The sequence below is a fragment of the Tachypleus tridentatus genome, chromosome 10 (assembly GCF_004210375.1).
Source record: "Tachypleus tridentatus isolate NWPU-2018 chromosome 10, ASM421037v1, whole genome shotgun sequence".
Lineage (NCBI taxonomy): Eukaryota > Metazoa > Arthropoda > Merostomata > Xiphosura > Limulidae > Tachypleus > Tachypleus tridentatus.
The window spans coordinates 72,650,873-72,665,646 of record NC_134834.1 but is presented as its reverse complement, the minus strand read 5'-3'; the positions used below and the strand labels follow the sequence as shown (position 1 = coordinate 72,665,646).

The following is a 14,774-nucleotide window of genomic DNA, read 5'->3' as shown; positions in this document are numbered from 1 at the left end:
AGGAAGTTGATTCTGTCATTTAAATCTTTGTCTGAATTTGTTTTTATATTTCTATTTATTTATATAATTATCGAATTATTGAATTATTTATATCATTTTTATACTGATGTATCAAATTTATTTGTAGTTGTTTTTTCCAGATAAAACTAGTGTTTGGTTTAGGTAACATGTGATGTGAAAAGTGAGCCCATTTTCCCCAATTTTCAGTTTGAAATATTCGTTAAATCTCTAGTTAATCATGTATATATATATATTTACAACCTATACGTACATACGTAAGTGTTTATAACCTATTTTCCTACACTTCACCCATTATTTTTTAATAAAGTTTAAATCATATCATATAGTACAGTTCTCGTGTCTTTACATTACATTCTACAGAACACTCCGTCTACTAGTTTGTTTGTCGTATTATTTAGTGCAGTCCATGTGTCTTTATATCATATCATATAGTACACTCCATTTAGAAGTATGTATTCTACAGGACAATGTGTCCATGAATCTTTCTATCGTATCCTACAGTACTTTATCAGTACCACATTAGAGGTCCCCTGCTGGTACAGCGGTAAGTCTACGGATTTACAACATTAAAAGCAGGGGTTCAATTCTCCTTGGTGAACTTAGCAGATAGCCTCATGTAGGTTTGCTATAACAAAACACACATCACATGATGGTGAATGTATGGGAGATATTGTTAGTGTTATATATTTTAATGTTTTAAAAGAACAACGCATGATACAGAAATCTAAAGCTTCGAGCAGTTTTCAAAAAGCGTCTGTTTTCATCAAAGAAAATGCACACATTATGAAGTCTAGTTGTAATGTTTGGAGCTATCTAGGTCGAGACAAGCTTCGCCACATGTAATTTAGTCTGTAACAGCAGTCATTAATCGGAACCTTAACGTGTTATCGAGAACATTTTTTTTATTAAACGGGAATATAATGAAATTTATAAAATTATATACATATACACACATGTCGCAAAAGGGGAATATTTACATTTCAAATAAAGCTTTATATACAGGGTGTAACAAAATGGTTTCTTTCTTATGGAACCTTGAAGTTTCTGTTGATGTCCTGAATTAGGAAAAACGTGACATAACTTCCTGTCTCATTTCAGTCTAAGAAAAAAAACATTACATTTGATGCGCCATCTACAGTTAAATATGTACAAAACACACATACACAGATCGAATATTTTTAACGTGTATTGTAACTACAAATCAAAAACAAATTTAATAATACTAATTCCGTTTTGTCTCCCAATGTAAAAGTTGGTAAGTTTTACGACGCTAAGATCAGGGTATCGATTCTCCTTGGTGAATACAACAGATAGCCTTTTTGGCTTTGCAATAAGAAATACGCGCGTTTGCGAGATATTACGTGACATTAAAAATTCTTAACACTTACCGTATCACTAGTTTTGTAGGCGGTTTTCCCCGGCTATGTTCTAGACATTTAAAACTTTTTTAATATTTATTTTACCAGCAACAGTAAATAAAGCACAGTGATGTGCCATGAAAACATAAATATGCAGAGCAGTTTAAACAAACAATGTCAGTGATCAGTAGTACCAAGTTCTACTAGATTACAGAGTTTCAAGTCAGTACAACAACCTTGTTACACCCTTTACGTACACTATATAAGACAATTAGAATACAATATTCAAAATTTGAATTATCATAGTTATGGAGCGACAAAATCATTGTTAAAATATCACATCAATCGCCCACATCAGTTCATTACTGAGCAAGTCAAGCATCCAATAAGTCCGTCTGGCTGGACCTAACCTAGTGGCTAACATGACTGACTGTGAATCGCAATGGTGAAGGCTCGAACCGTGAAATTATGCTAAATATGTCCCGCATTTGCGATTGGCGGTGTAACAGTGACAGTAAATCACGTTATTAGGTTAAGAGTAGCGATACCAAAATCGGGTTCTGATTGGTTACTGTCCTCCTGGTCAGCATTTAAAATTTACGAATTCTTGTACTTGAAATTTTTTGTTTTGGAATTTCGCACAAAGCTACTCGAGGGCTATCTGTGCTAGCCGTCCCTAATTTAGCAGTGTAAGACTAGAGGGAAGGCAGCTAGTCATCACCACCCACAGCCAATTCTTTTACCAACGAATAGTGGGATTGAACGTACATTATAACGCCCCTACGGCTGGGAGGGTGAGCATGTTTGGCGCGACTCTGGCGCAAACCCGCGCCCCTCAGATTACGAAGCGCACGCCTTAACGCGCTAGGCCATGCCAGGCCCCGTATTGTGATTGAACCTTGAGGAATCTGACTTTGATGTTCAATCTATTGTATTTTAAAAGGTGCTATTTAGATCGAATTACCAAATAATGAAACATAATTCATCATTTGATATCAATACAAATAACTGACCAGTTAACTTATGATCTAAATAGCGATCTTATCACCTTGTCTCATTTTCCACTTCAACATGAATCACAGAATTTTAAAATGCTTCGAATAAGCTAAGACGAGAAGTAAATTAAAAAGCTTGGATATTTTATTAATATGGAAAAAACAACAACACCGGATGTATGGGAGCTAGCTGATCACAAACGGTTTTTTAGCAGAATATAGTTTGTTTATTTGTTTTTGAATTTCGCGCAAAGATACTCGAGAGTTATCTGCGCTAGCCGTTCCTAATTTAGCAGTGTAAGACTAAATGGAAGGCAGCTAGTCATCACCACCCACCGCCACCTCTTGGGCTACTCTTTTACCAACGAATAGTAGGATTGACTGTTATATTATAACGCCCCCACGCCTGAAATGGCAAGCATGTTTGGTGCGACCGAGATTCGAACCCGCAACCCTCAGATTACGAATCGAGCGCCCTAACCACTTGGCCTTGCCGGGCCATAGCAGAATATAGAACAGCATTAAAAACAATGACACAGTTGTGTGGACACCTGGATAAGGAACACCTTCAACCACAACATAAATAGGCGCTATCTGTAAAATAAGATTTCCCACAATCGTTCGCTACCGGTGACGAGACTGGATCAAATGTTCACAGTCAAATTTCAAGTCAGTTTATATACGGCTGAAAACACATTTCACAGGTCAAAACTCTATGCCAGATTTTCCAATCAAAACAAGACATAAAACAACTTGTCTTTAATGGTGTCAAAAACACATTTACAGATCGAAACTTCTTAAGCAATGTTACTTTTACAGAGGATCCACTTCAACTTGCACCGTTTTTATGTAATTACAAGACAAACTGACTGCTGCATCTTGTGGTACTAATAATACTAATTTATATGAGACCACACTCAGTGATCCTGTTTATTACCATGCAATGTCGTTATTGGCTCTGACTTCAGTGTAAGCGGTAATGACATCTACTCACAAAATGTTTGAATATGTTAGAATTTTCCTTAAAAAGAAATAATGAATCGGAAGATGTGGCCCGCACGCTCACTGGAATTCAATTCAGTGTATCTGACGCTCAGGAAAGTTGAGTAGAAACTTTCTAATACTAAAGATTCTCTGGAAGCAGCTCTCTCAAAGGAATTTTCAGTGATATCTCAGTGATTTAAGTCAAATATTAGGCCATGTAAAGATGCATAGCCACCTGTCTCAGATATTTATTTACCTCTTATGAGATTTGTTTGTTTGTATTTAAGCACAAAGCTACACAACGCTTTATCTGTGCTTTGTCCACCACAGGTATCAAAACTCAGTTTTTAGCATTATAAGTCTGCAGATGCGCCAGTGGGAGAACTTACCACAATATATTTTGTTTGCCTAAAAATGAACTGAGATGATTAACATTATTCTGTAACAATAGCCTTGCTTTGTCAAAATATTATAAACTCCCACTATATTTGTATAATTGTTTGTGTAATATAGAATAATTTTTGTTTGGTGTTGGCCTGAGAATGGAAACGATACATATATATATGTCGAATAAATGGGAGAACAAATTCGTTTCTTTATCCTCTGGGAATTTTCCTAATAATTAAATCTGCAACTCTAAAATGTTTAATGCATCATTTACGAAGGAATTCGATCATATGACGCGGTCTCAATCTATATGAAGTTTTCTTAATTCATCCAACGCTTGCATATTGTTGAATCTAATAATAACGTTTTTTTTTTGTTTTTATTTAGTTTTATTGAACAAAACATATGCTGTTGAAAACTGGTTTGATAGTTCGTTTAGGTAACAACCTTGAAACAGGTTGAAGATATATGTGGTAAACACACTGTTATAACTGTGTACAGTTATTGGTGTGACGTCATATGTCGTGTTAAGTGATGACGTTCTCGAAAGCTTTCGTTACACAAAGTACATTTTAGTTTTTCTTCTCGCTTAGTCTTCACACGGATCGGTTCCCTTTTGTGATGGGTCCTCATGTGATAAACTAAGTCACTGGTCATCCGAAATGTGGCGTTACACTTCGCGCACCAGTTCTGTGTCGGAAATGGTAAAGCAGTTAAAGTTTGGGGAAAGTAAGATATAATGGGAGGGGCGACCGTCTTTGTTGTTGGTACATTAGAGTTCAAATGTGTAGAGAAATATTTGGAGGAAGAAAGAGGGATATTTTGAAGTTGCGTATGTTGAAAGGAGAGCGAATTCGTGTTTGAAATGCTCCATGGTCTCAGATCTCCTAACTTCAGACCTCTGGAGTCAAATGATGAGTGGAAGAGTTTTGTTGAAAGTACATTCCGCGTATCTTCTGTGAAAGATTGGTCTGAGAAGCCTCTAGACAGTGCTAATGAGTTTTGAGTGTCATCTAATGTATTACTGGTAAGACTAGAACGACTAAGAGAAAGTTCTGGGACAAACGAAAGTTCAAGGTGACTTGAAAATAATTCACGAGATGACGCCACAGTCGATACAGGCAGAGAAGGGAAGATGGGGTTTGAAAACTCCTTTTTTACTTGTCTAAAAGCACTCAATGCTTTCACAGGAATGTGCATCTCTTCCCTTAGAGTTTTGTTGTTGTTGATGATGGAATAACTGTTTTCGTCCCTCTGCTCTGATGCTGTCAGAGAATTTGACATCTTGATTTCAAAGGCAGGAATAGTTTCCGGAGAAGAAGACGTAGATTTTGTACGGTCCTGTGGGGGCGAAAACGTAAGTGGTTCTTCTACGATTGTTTTCTGTCGTTTCTTACCTCTAATTTTCTCATCTGTTGTATCTACTATTCTTTTTACAATGATTCTACTCTTTAGTGAATGGTCGTCTTCACCAATGTTGTTTGATAGGTTTTCTGTCATTTCGTCTTGATCACAGTTAATACTATTTGCAACGTTTTGATTGCTGGGACTGTACGAAGTGTCAGTTAGTGACGCAATATCAAAACGTTTGATTCGTGGTTGAGTCTGTTTCAGCTTTATATTTGTTGATAATTTCGTGTCAGTAGTACCAGGTGTAGTAGTGAGGCTCTTGACGTAATTCCGTTTCTCACACCAGTACATCAAATGTCCAATCACAGGATAAGGATGAAGAAATATCTTGTGACAGAGCACACAGAAATAGCGCGTGCCCTCTGAAAACGATCAGATACAATAAAGAAAAGGGTTAACGTGAATACAATAAATGCTACACATTAATATAATAAATACTGTACATTAATATAAATTATTCATTTGTTGCAAATATAAAATTGGATTAAATTACGCTAATTCAACAATTAAAGAAATACAATTTTGACACTCTGCGTTTATGAAAGACGTTATTTGAAATTCAAAACATTTAGTTCAAAAAACAAACAAAAACTCTACCCATTTTACATACAGGTTATTTTTAATATTATCAATAGATCTAATGCATAATGAGGGTTATGTAAATATTATATAACTGGATTATGTATTTGACATGGTACATAATAATAGTCACGCCAAAAATAATGAACCTGATTATGTACTTGGCATGCTAAAAACAAAGAACACACCAACAATAATAATAACCAACTAGATTATATTAGTTTTCTTTGAAAGTGAAAATTTATTATTATACAATAAGATACAAATAATTGATTGTGTTTTAATGAGATGCTACTCGTAAACAAAGGTTTTTTTGTTGTTTTTTTCTCCAGAAAGATTCTGATAGATATACTATCTCTAAACAAATCTTTATTGGAGTGAAACTAGTTATTTTCAATTAGAACGACATCAATCCAAGAAACGTAAAACGTAATAACAAAACAAATTATTAAAAAAAATTGTAGTCGATCAACTTGGCGTTACTAAGATAAACTTTGCGCTGCCGTTATGTGGCGCCACCTGCCTACAGAGGCTTAGTTTTACAGAAAGAAACTTATTATTCAAAACAAACCAAACCACGTCTTATATGATTTTGACTTAATGGAAAGAAACCATACTCTACCGCTGTGTGGCGCTACTGATAAGCGACGTTTGTTTTGTTTGTTTGTTTTGAATTTCAAGGGCTATTTAACAGTGTAAGATTAGAAAGGAACATCACCAGATAACATACTTAAAATCTACAAAACGTACATTAGACCAACAATAGAATATGCATCACCTGCCTGGATTAACATAGCACCCACACATGTACAGAAACTTCAACGTATACAAAATTCAGTGCTAACTTCGGCATATAAAGTACCACGTAGCACCTCAACCACATTCATGCACAAATATGCAAACATAGACACAATACCTGAAAGACTCTTGCATAATACGCTAAAATATTTTAATAAGAATTGGCATAAAAATGACTTAATGTGTGATCTCGACAGATATCACGTACATGATGTAAATAGTCCTAAATACCTCTCCCCTTTTAACATGTATTTAAGAAATGTAACACAAGCTGGCCACTATGCACTAGACACTTAATCCCTGTTTCATTTTTATTATTATTATTATTTTTCTTTTAATCATTATTTTATTTTATTTTATTTTTTTTTCATTTATTGAATTATTATTCAATTATTATTACTTTTTTTTGTTACTACAAGTAGTAGTAGCATTCTCTCTATGAAGAAAAAGGAAAAAAATACAAAAAATTATATATATATATATGAAAATACAAAAAAATAAAAACAAAAAGAAAAAAACACACAAGAGAAATAATAAAGAGGGAAAAAAAAACTTCTTGTTCGTCCATACATGGACTGAGCCCTGAAATGGGTCTGAGTACGATGTTATACTTTTACTCTGGCCCAAAGCTATTAAAAAACAAAACAAAACCTAAAGACAGACGCTATAATCGTTCGGGAGGGAGGAAGAGGTCTAATGTACCTGACCCTCCTGGGTATTTAACATCAATACCCAAATACCGACACAGTGAAACTTGTAAGATTAGAGGGAAGGCGGCTAGTCATCACCACCCACTGCCAACTCTTGGGTTACTCTTTAACCAATGAATAGTGAGATTGACCATCACATTTATAGCGTTCCTATGGCTGAAAGGGCGAGCATGTTTTGCATGACGGAGATTCGAACCCGCGACCCTCAGATTACGAGTCGAGTGCTTTAACCACCTGGGCATGCCTGGCAGTAATAAGTGACGTCTAGCTCTTCCATAATGTAAGAAACTGATTAACGAAACTTAATGTTATAAAGTTACCTTTAACAGTCGTTGAAGGTACTGGCGGTAAGCGAAGAATTTCGACAACATCAACACCGAACCACACCACTAGCTCTTCTTCTTTATTAATATCTCTTACTGCCTGGAAAAAGAATTGTCCATTCCTAATGACAACCTCAAGATTCTGCTCCTCGTGGTCACGAGCTGGCCTCACGTGTAGAACCCAGTCTACGTGTCCGGTTTCCATGGCTTCTTGAATGTTTACCTATGAGACATTTTCCTGAGTTAAGCCACTGCTCTAGTTTCCATGCCTTATGTTTTCTTATAATTAAATATTAAATGCGAGAAAAAAAGAAGTATCCAGGGTGTAAGTTTAAGAAGATATTTCAGGTGGTTTTAACTTTTTTTTTTATAGCAAATCTTTTGATACTCAAATTTCTTGTAGCATCCAAACTTTTGTTTAATAATAACTGCTAGCAGTAGTTGTTATAGGTGATACTTTTATTATCGTAAAATACTTGATGAAATGCTTTTCTTCTCACTGTTTAGAAACTGTTTCTTCTTTTTGACATATGGTTTAGAAAGGTCTAGAAACTTTCTCTGTCTCTGAAAAAAACACGCTGTTGCAGAAAGAAACGAAAAAATGTTTAGAGCCATATTTATGAGTTATAGTTGGAAAAATAGTAAATTACATAATTAGACAAGTATAAACGTAATTATAATCTAATTACTTTCATTTAAACATTCAAGTTCTGAAGCGAGTGGAACATGTTCTAACATCGGTTTTGCAGATTACCTAAATAATTCAGAGAATAAGGATTTACAACGCTAAAATTAGGGGTTCGAAAATCACTCGGTGGACTCAACAGATAGCCTGATGTGGCTCTGGTATAAGAAAACACAGACACTTAGAAAATAAACAATCTAACAGACCATTTTCCATTAGTCCAATTTCATATTATTTTGTTTATTAAAACTTTTAGAGCTTTTTAAAGTAATTTTATTATGACTACACGGTCGTATAGATCAATGAACTTCAACCTTCCTTTCATAGAAGCAAACGTTTGATTGGTTGTATTAAACTGTAACGTAAAGCATCTATTATACTCGACACTTTCATTTGTATTTGTTTAGCTTTTCGATTTTTTTCTTCTGTCCATTTCACATTCTCAGTAGCTTCTTTTCCTGCAATGTGTCATAACGTGCCTTTTTCACATTCCAACTTTCCTCTCAATAAAACTTTCACCAAGTGAAGAATGATAAGGAGTTCATATATGTTTTCTTAGTCCTAGTTATATCTTTTATTGTCAAGCCTTCGGAAGAAGAAATACATATATGTATATATATAACAGGTCGTATTAATTTCCTTAGTTCGAATAACATTTCTTTCTTTTACAAGTAGCTAGTGTTTACTTCCTTTGTCCTAGACATATTTCTCTGTTTGTCAAGCCTTCAGCACAAGAAGTACAAATAGCAGGTTATGTTTAGTTGTTTATTCCTATCCATTTTTAATTGAACCACCAAGAATACCCTGTTGATAACTGTACATTATAACATTCTTTTTGGAATTAAAAGTTGATTTTAAGGAACATTTTGGTTACTTTGAGAAATTAACTGTTTAAGTGAAATATTAATTTGTGATCGCATTTGCGTGTGCCAAATTTTCTATTTTAATCTCTCTTACTTTGTTAATTATAAATTATGTATTTGTCATTTTTAGTGAAAAAATGTCTCTGCTTTTAAACATTTGAAAAGTGTTGTAGATAAAAGTCTTAAAACAACGAAATTTATCCAATGCTAACTTAGGTTTTCAATACGTTTTTGTTAGATACACAACAATCGACAACAGGTAATAAACATTTCCATTAGATGCACAACAATAGAGGACAAGTTAAAAATACATAAGATACATAACAAACGATGACAAGAAAAAATACATAGGAAGTACAACAATAGACGACAAGTTAAAAAAATGCACAAGATACAGAACAATAAATTGCAATAAAAAATGCTTAAGATAAACAACAATCGATGACAAATAAAAAATGCAAAGGATACACAACGATCGATAACAGATAAAAAAACATTTCCATTAAATACACAACAATCAATGACAGGTAAAAATGCACAAGGTACGTAATAATCGACCAAATTAAAAAATTCATAAGATACACATCAATCCATGATAAGAAAAAATGCATAAGACAAACAACAATCGGTGGCAAGTAAAATATGCATTAGATACACTGCAATCGACAACGTGTGAAAGTGCATGAGATATACAACAATTGGAAACAGCAACAATTTTGCATAAGATGCACAAGAACAGAAGAAGGTAAACATTTTCATAAGATACACATGTATCGAAGAAAGATAAAAATGTCAAACATGATACGTTTGAAAACTTTCAACAAGTTCAAAGCAGCAACTTAATTCTCTCATAGTTGAATAAAATATTGAGTAAAATTTGGTGTCAGTACATAATGTAAGCTGTAACTGGCTTCATAGTAGGTAGGTTTTGATATTACTGACCTCATTGTGATTGGATAATAATTCAACGTAGGTAGGTTGTAATATTACTGATGTCATTGTGATTGAATAGTAATTCAACGTAGGTAGGTAAGATATTACGGACCTCATTGTGATTGGATAGTAATTCAACGTAGGTAGATTGTAATATTACTGATGTCATTGTGATTGGATAGTAATTCAACGTAGGTAGGTTGTGATATTACTGATCTCATTGTGATTGGGTAGTACTTCACGTAGGTAGGTTGTGATATTACTGATGTCATTGCGATTGGCTAGTAATTCAACGTAGGTAGGTTGTGATATTACTGATCTCATTTGGATTGGGTAGTACTTCACGTAGGTAGGTTGTGATATTACTGATCTCATTGCGATTGGGTAGTACTTCACATAGGTAGGTTGTGATATTACTGATCTCATTGCGATTGAGTAATACTTCACGAAGGTAGGTTGTGATATTACTGATGTCATTGCGATTGGATAGGACTCAAACGTAGGAAGGTTCTGATATTACTGATGTCTGACCTTACGGCAACTGACCTGAATACGATAGGCGAAAGACTTTCGAAACGTCGTCCTCTACACTTGTGTGTCCACAACAAGTAGTTGCCGTCCATTCTACAAAGTTTCATCATGAATACTCTGCCTAAACAATCTATCTAAGAATTACTGATGTCATTTTGATTGGATAGTACTTCAGGTAGGTAGGTTGTGATATCGCTGACCTCATTGTGATCAGATAGTGCTTCAACATAGGTAGGTTGTAATATTACTAACCTCATTGTGATTGGATAGTGCTTCAACGTAGATAGGTTCTGATATTATTGATGTCATTATGATTGGATAGTGCTTCAACGTAGGTAGGTTGTGATATTACTGATGTTGCTTTGTAGAATGGACGGCAACTGCCTGTTGTGGAGACAAGTGTAGAGGATGACGTTTCGAAAGTCTTGATTTTCATTCTCAGGTCAGTGTGTGTGTCAGGTGTTGTAGTGTCCTATTGGATTGTGGAGAGCCTGTCATGATTGGTTGGATTATCACTGTTTCTCATTGGAGGAGAGATTTTCTGTAGGTTCAACCAATGGTAACCACAGGTTACTCACCTATAATCCGGAATCTCTGTTTAGTGAAGGTTTAATAGTGTTAATATAAAATAATTCTTTGATTTTTCTTGTCTTCCAGAATTTGTCTGTGTCGATGAATATAGGTTTCTCCAAGTTTATTCTGTTTTCATTTGACGTGGCGTGCTCTGCAATGGCTGAATGTTGTGTTTCCATGAGTCTTTTACTATCTTTATGTTCTTTAATTCTTATCGCGAGTGTTCTTTCTCTTTCTCCAATGTATGTATCGCTGCAGAAATACGGAATTTCATAGATGACGTTTTTGAGATTCTCTTTGGTTGGTCGCTGTTTGTTTTTTACCAGAATTGACCTTAAGGTATTGTAAGATTTCCATCGGACTTCTATGTTGAATTTCTTGGCTATGCATTTGAGTTTTCACTAAAATGTTGCAGGTATGGTAGGTAAATGGTGGTAGTGGTGGTGAGTTTCTGACCTTTTCTTTTTGTCGTGGTCTTCTTCAAAAAGCTTTTGATGAAGGAGGAGGTGTAACCGTTCTTTTTAAAACTGTGATCTTTTAACGTTCTGTTTCTATGGATGTCTTATCGCAAATGTTTTCTGGTCTCTTGTTTAGGCATTGGATTATACATGTTTTATCGAGGTTGGATGATAGGACTGGAAGTGTAGGTATCTGTTCGTGTTGGTGAGTTTTCTGTATACTGTTGTGGTGATTTGTCTTGCTTGTTTGCTGATGAGTATGCCAAGAAACGGTAGAGTGTTTTGTTCCTCTATTTCTATAGTGAAGTGGGTTTTTTTGTCTAGGAAATGAGATGTTCTAAGAAGTTAATAAGTTTTCATGACCGTGAGACCAAATAACGAAGGTGTCGTCGACATAATGTCTGTAGAAATTTGGTTTTATATGTATGGATAAAAGAACCCTTTATTCAAAGTCTTCCATGAAAGTGTCTGCTAGGATTGGAGAGATTGGTGATCCCATGGCTAGACTATTTGCTTGTTCGTAGAATCCCTCGTTGTATTGGAAATAGGTTGATTGTAGGCAAATAGTTGTTTGTTCCATTATGATGTCTATTTTCATATTTTTTCTGTGTGGTAGACATTTATTATTCAGCAGTCGTTGTCTGGTAATGTGAAGGGTTTCTGAAGTTGGTACATTGGTAAATAGGTCTGTGACGTCAAAACTGACCATAATATCCTGGGATTTGATGTGTAGCTTTCTGAGTTGTCCTAAATCTGTCGAGTTTTGAATGTGATGTTCAGTGTTTCTTCGTAGTGGAGATAAGATAGGTACTAAGGAGGTAGCCAGTTGATGGCAAGGTGAATTTTGAGCACTGACGATAGGCCTTAAAGGTATGTAACACACACACTGACCTGAAGATAAAAGGCAGAAGACTTTCGAAACGTCGTCCTATACACTTGTCCATTCTACAAAGTTTCATCATGAATACTCTGCCTAAACAATCTATCAAAGAATTACTGATGTCATTGTGATTGGATATTGCTTCAAAGTAGGTAGGTTGTGATATTACTTACGCTATTGTGATTATATAGTGTTTCAACATAGGTAGGTTGTAATATTACTTATGTCATTGTGATTAAATAGTAATTCAGCGTAGGTGGGTTGTGATATCACTGATGTTATTGTGATTGGATATTGTTTCAACGTAGGTAGAGTGTGACATTAATGATCTCATTGTGATGAGATAGTACTTTACGTACGTACTGCTGTAGCTGATCAAATTGATATAATGTGATTGTAATGCACACTAATATGATTGGTTTTTGATGTTGAATGAGAGTGGTTTTAGTTTACTGTTCTATGGACGATCTCTAAGAGTGTTATATTTCATCTTGATTTTAATACCCATAGCAATGACTAATCGATTGGGTTGTGTGCTAGTATACACTACTAAAACTGATCTTAACAATATATGATAATGATGTTGATGGATACTACGATGATTAATATCGATAAGAGCGATTAGTGACATTGATACTGTTATAACTTATCTCGGTGTGAATGGTTAGTGATTTTGATGCACACTGATAATTATTTGAATGGTTAATAGTATTGATACACACTCTCATAACTAACATCGATGGGAATATAAGTGATACTTATGCACATTGCTATTAGAGACTTTCATCTGAATGGTTAATGATACTGATACATACTGCTATGACTGATCATGATGTGAATGGTTAGTGATATTGATACCCACTGTTATGACTGATCATGATGTGAATGGTTGGTGATATTGATACTCACTGTTATGACTGATCATGATGTGAATGGTTGGTGATATTGATACTCACTGTTATGACTGATCATGATGTGAATGGTTGGTGATATTGATACCCACTGTTATGACTGATCATGATGTGAATGGTTAGTGATATTGATACACGTTGCTGTAAACGACATCGAGACATATTTAATAAATGGATTATGTCGTGTGCATTGTATTCTATTAATAGCTGACTGTGTGTAAGATATTAACTTTAAGGTTATAAAATAAGGCTAGATGCAGGACAGTTTTTCGCTATCATTACTTACAGGACCTTTAGTGTAAAAGTAATTACTGAGGACAGAATCTTTATCGTTATCAAAACATACAATTATTTAGGTTTAGCACTAAAGCATTAAAATATTCAGGGTTTTATTCATTTATCGACTAAGACTGTAATAGCTGTTAACTATTTTAATTCTACACAAAATATTTCTACAGTTAAATTCAACTTAACGATTTCCTAAACAAACAGCATACTTTTAGATAATTTATTTATTTGTGTTTCTCTTAGCAGTCGCTTATCTGTTTTTCAGTTTTTATTAATTGAGTTAAACAATACATATTACTTCCATATACAGTTAACGAACGTGGTGTAATTTAAAATCACCCTTACCATAATGTTAGAAATTACAGAAATACTATGCAAACATCACACGAGCTTTAACAACAATACAATTTAGTAATAAACCAGAACAAAATAACTAATATATAGATTATAAACCATGTAATATATTATATAAAATAATATTTTATTTTAGTACCTTCATGATCTTTTTTGAGTTTGTTTCTTTCAAATCTCGACATTGCCATATCAAGAGAGCCAAAGGATCTACAGCACCGGCGCGAAAAGGTAATGGCCCAATCAGAGTTCCAGTAGTGACCTGATACTGCGTTGCGACTCCTAGGAATGGTTCCTCCATACTCTATGCAAACCTTTGTAAAAATAGTGCAAAAAACACATAACTTTAAATTGTTTACTTGTGGTTATTTTTTTAGGGTTAAGAACTGAATATAACACACAAATAAAATAAAAAAATAATTCGTTTTAACAACTCTTTATAATTTTATTAAAACATGATATGTCCCTGAGTTGGAGTCATCAAAGTGGTGGAGATCAGATTAAAAAATTCGGGAATTATTCAATTTTGTTGAAACTTATATAAGATACAGCATCCGGTGGAATATAACGATTTTAATTTACACTTTTGAAATCAAACAAGAAATTATCCGAGTTATGACTGGTCACATCATCATCAGAAATTCCACAGTTAATGACAGTACTTCGTGTTATGTAACCAACGGATTCGCTATGCCAGCCTTCTTCTTCTTCGTACATTGTTGCACCTGTTTTTCGA

General features: G+C 34.5%; 1 protein-coding gene across 1 annotated transcript; it reads right to left on the bottom strand.

Moving 5' to 3' along the window:
* Positions 1-4,246: 4,246 nt before the first annotated feature.
* LOC143228379 (zinc finger protein 488-like) lies at positions 4,247-14,339 on the bottom strand. The gene is made up of 3 exons (XM_076459644.1): positions 14,181-14,339; positions 7,563-7,788; positions 4,247-5,517 (listed from the first exon to the last, which is right to left on the bottom strand). The coding sequence occupies exons 1-3, from the start codon at positions 14,337-14,339 to the stop codon at positions 4,247-4,249; spliced, it is 1,656 nt and encodes a 551-aa protein (XP_076315759.1).
* Between the last annotated feature and the right edge of the window lie 435 nt (positions 14,340-14,774).

Bases quoted from the DNA above. Each gene is read 5' to 3' on its own strand.
- LOC143228379 (XM_076459644.1), bottom strand. From the start codon at position 14,339: ATGGAGGAACCATTCCTAGGAGTCGCAACGCAGTATCAGGTCACTACT. The intron at 7,789-14,180 runs GTACTAAAATAA...AATGTCTCATAG, and splicing joins ACTCAAAAAAGATCATGAAG to GTAAACATTCAAGAAGCCAT. The intron at 5,518-7,562 runs GTAACTTTATAA...GATCGTTTTCAG, and splicing joins ACCTTCAACGACTGTTAAAG to AGGGCACGCGCTATTTCTGT.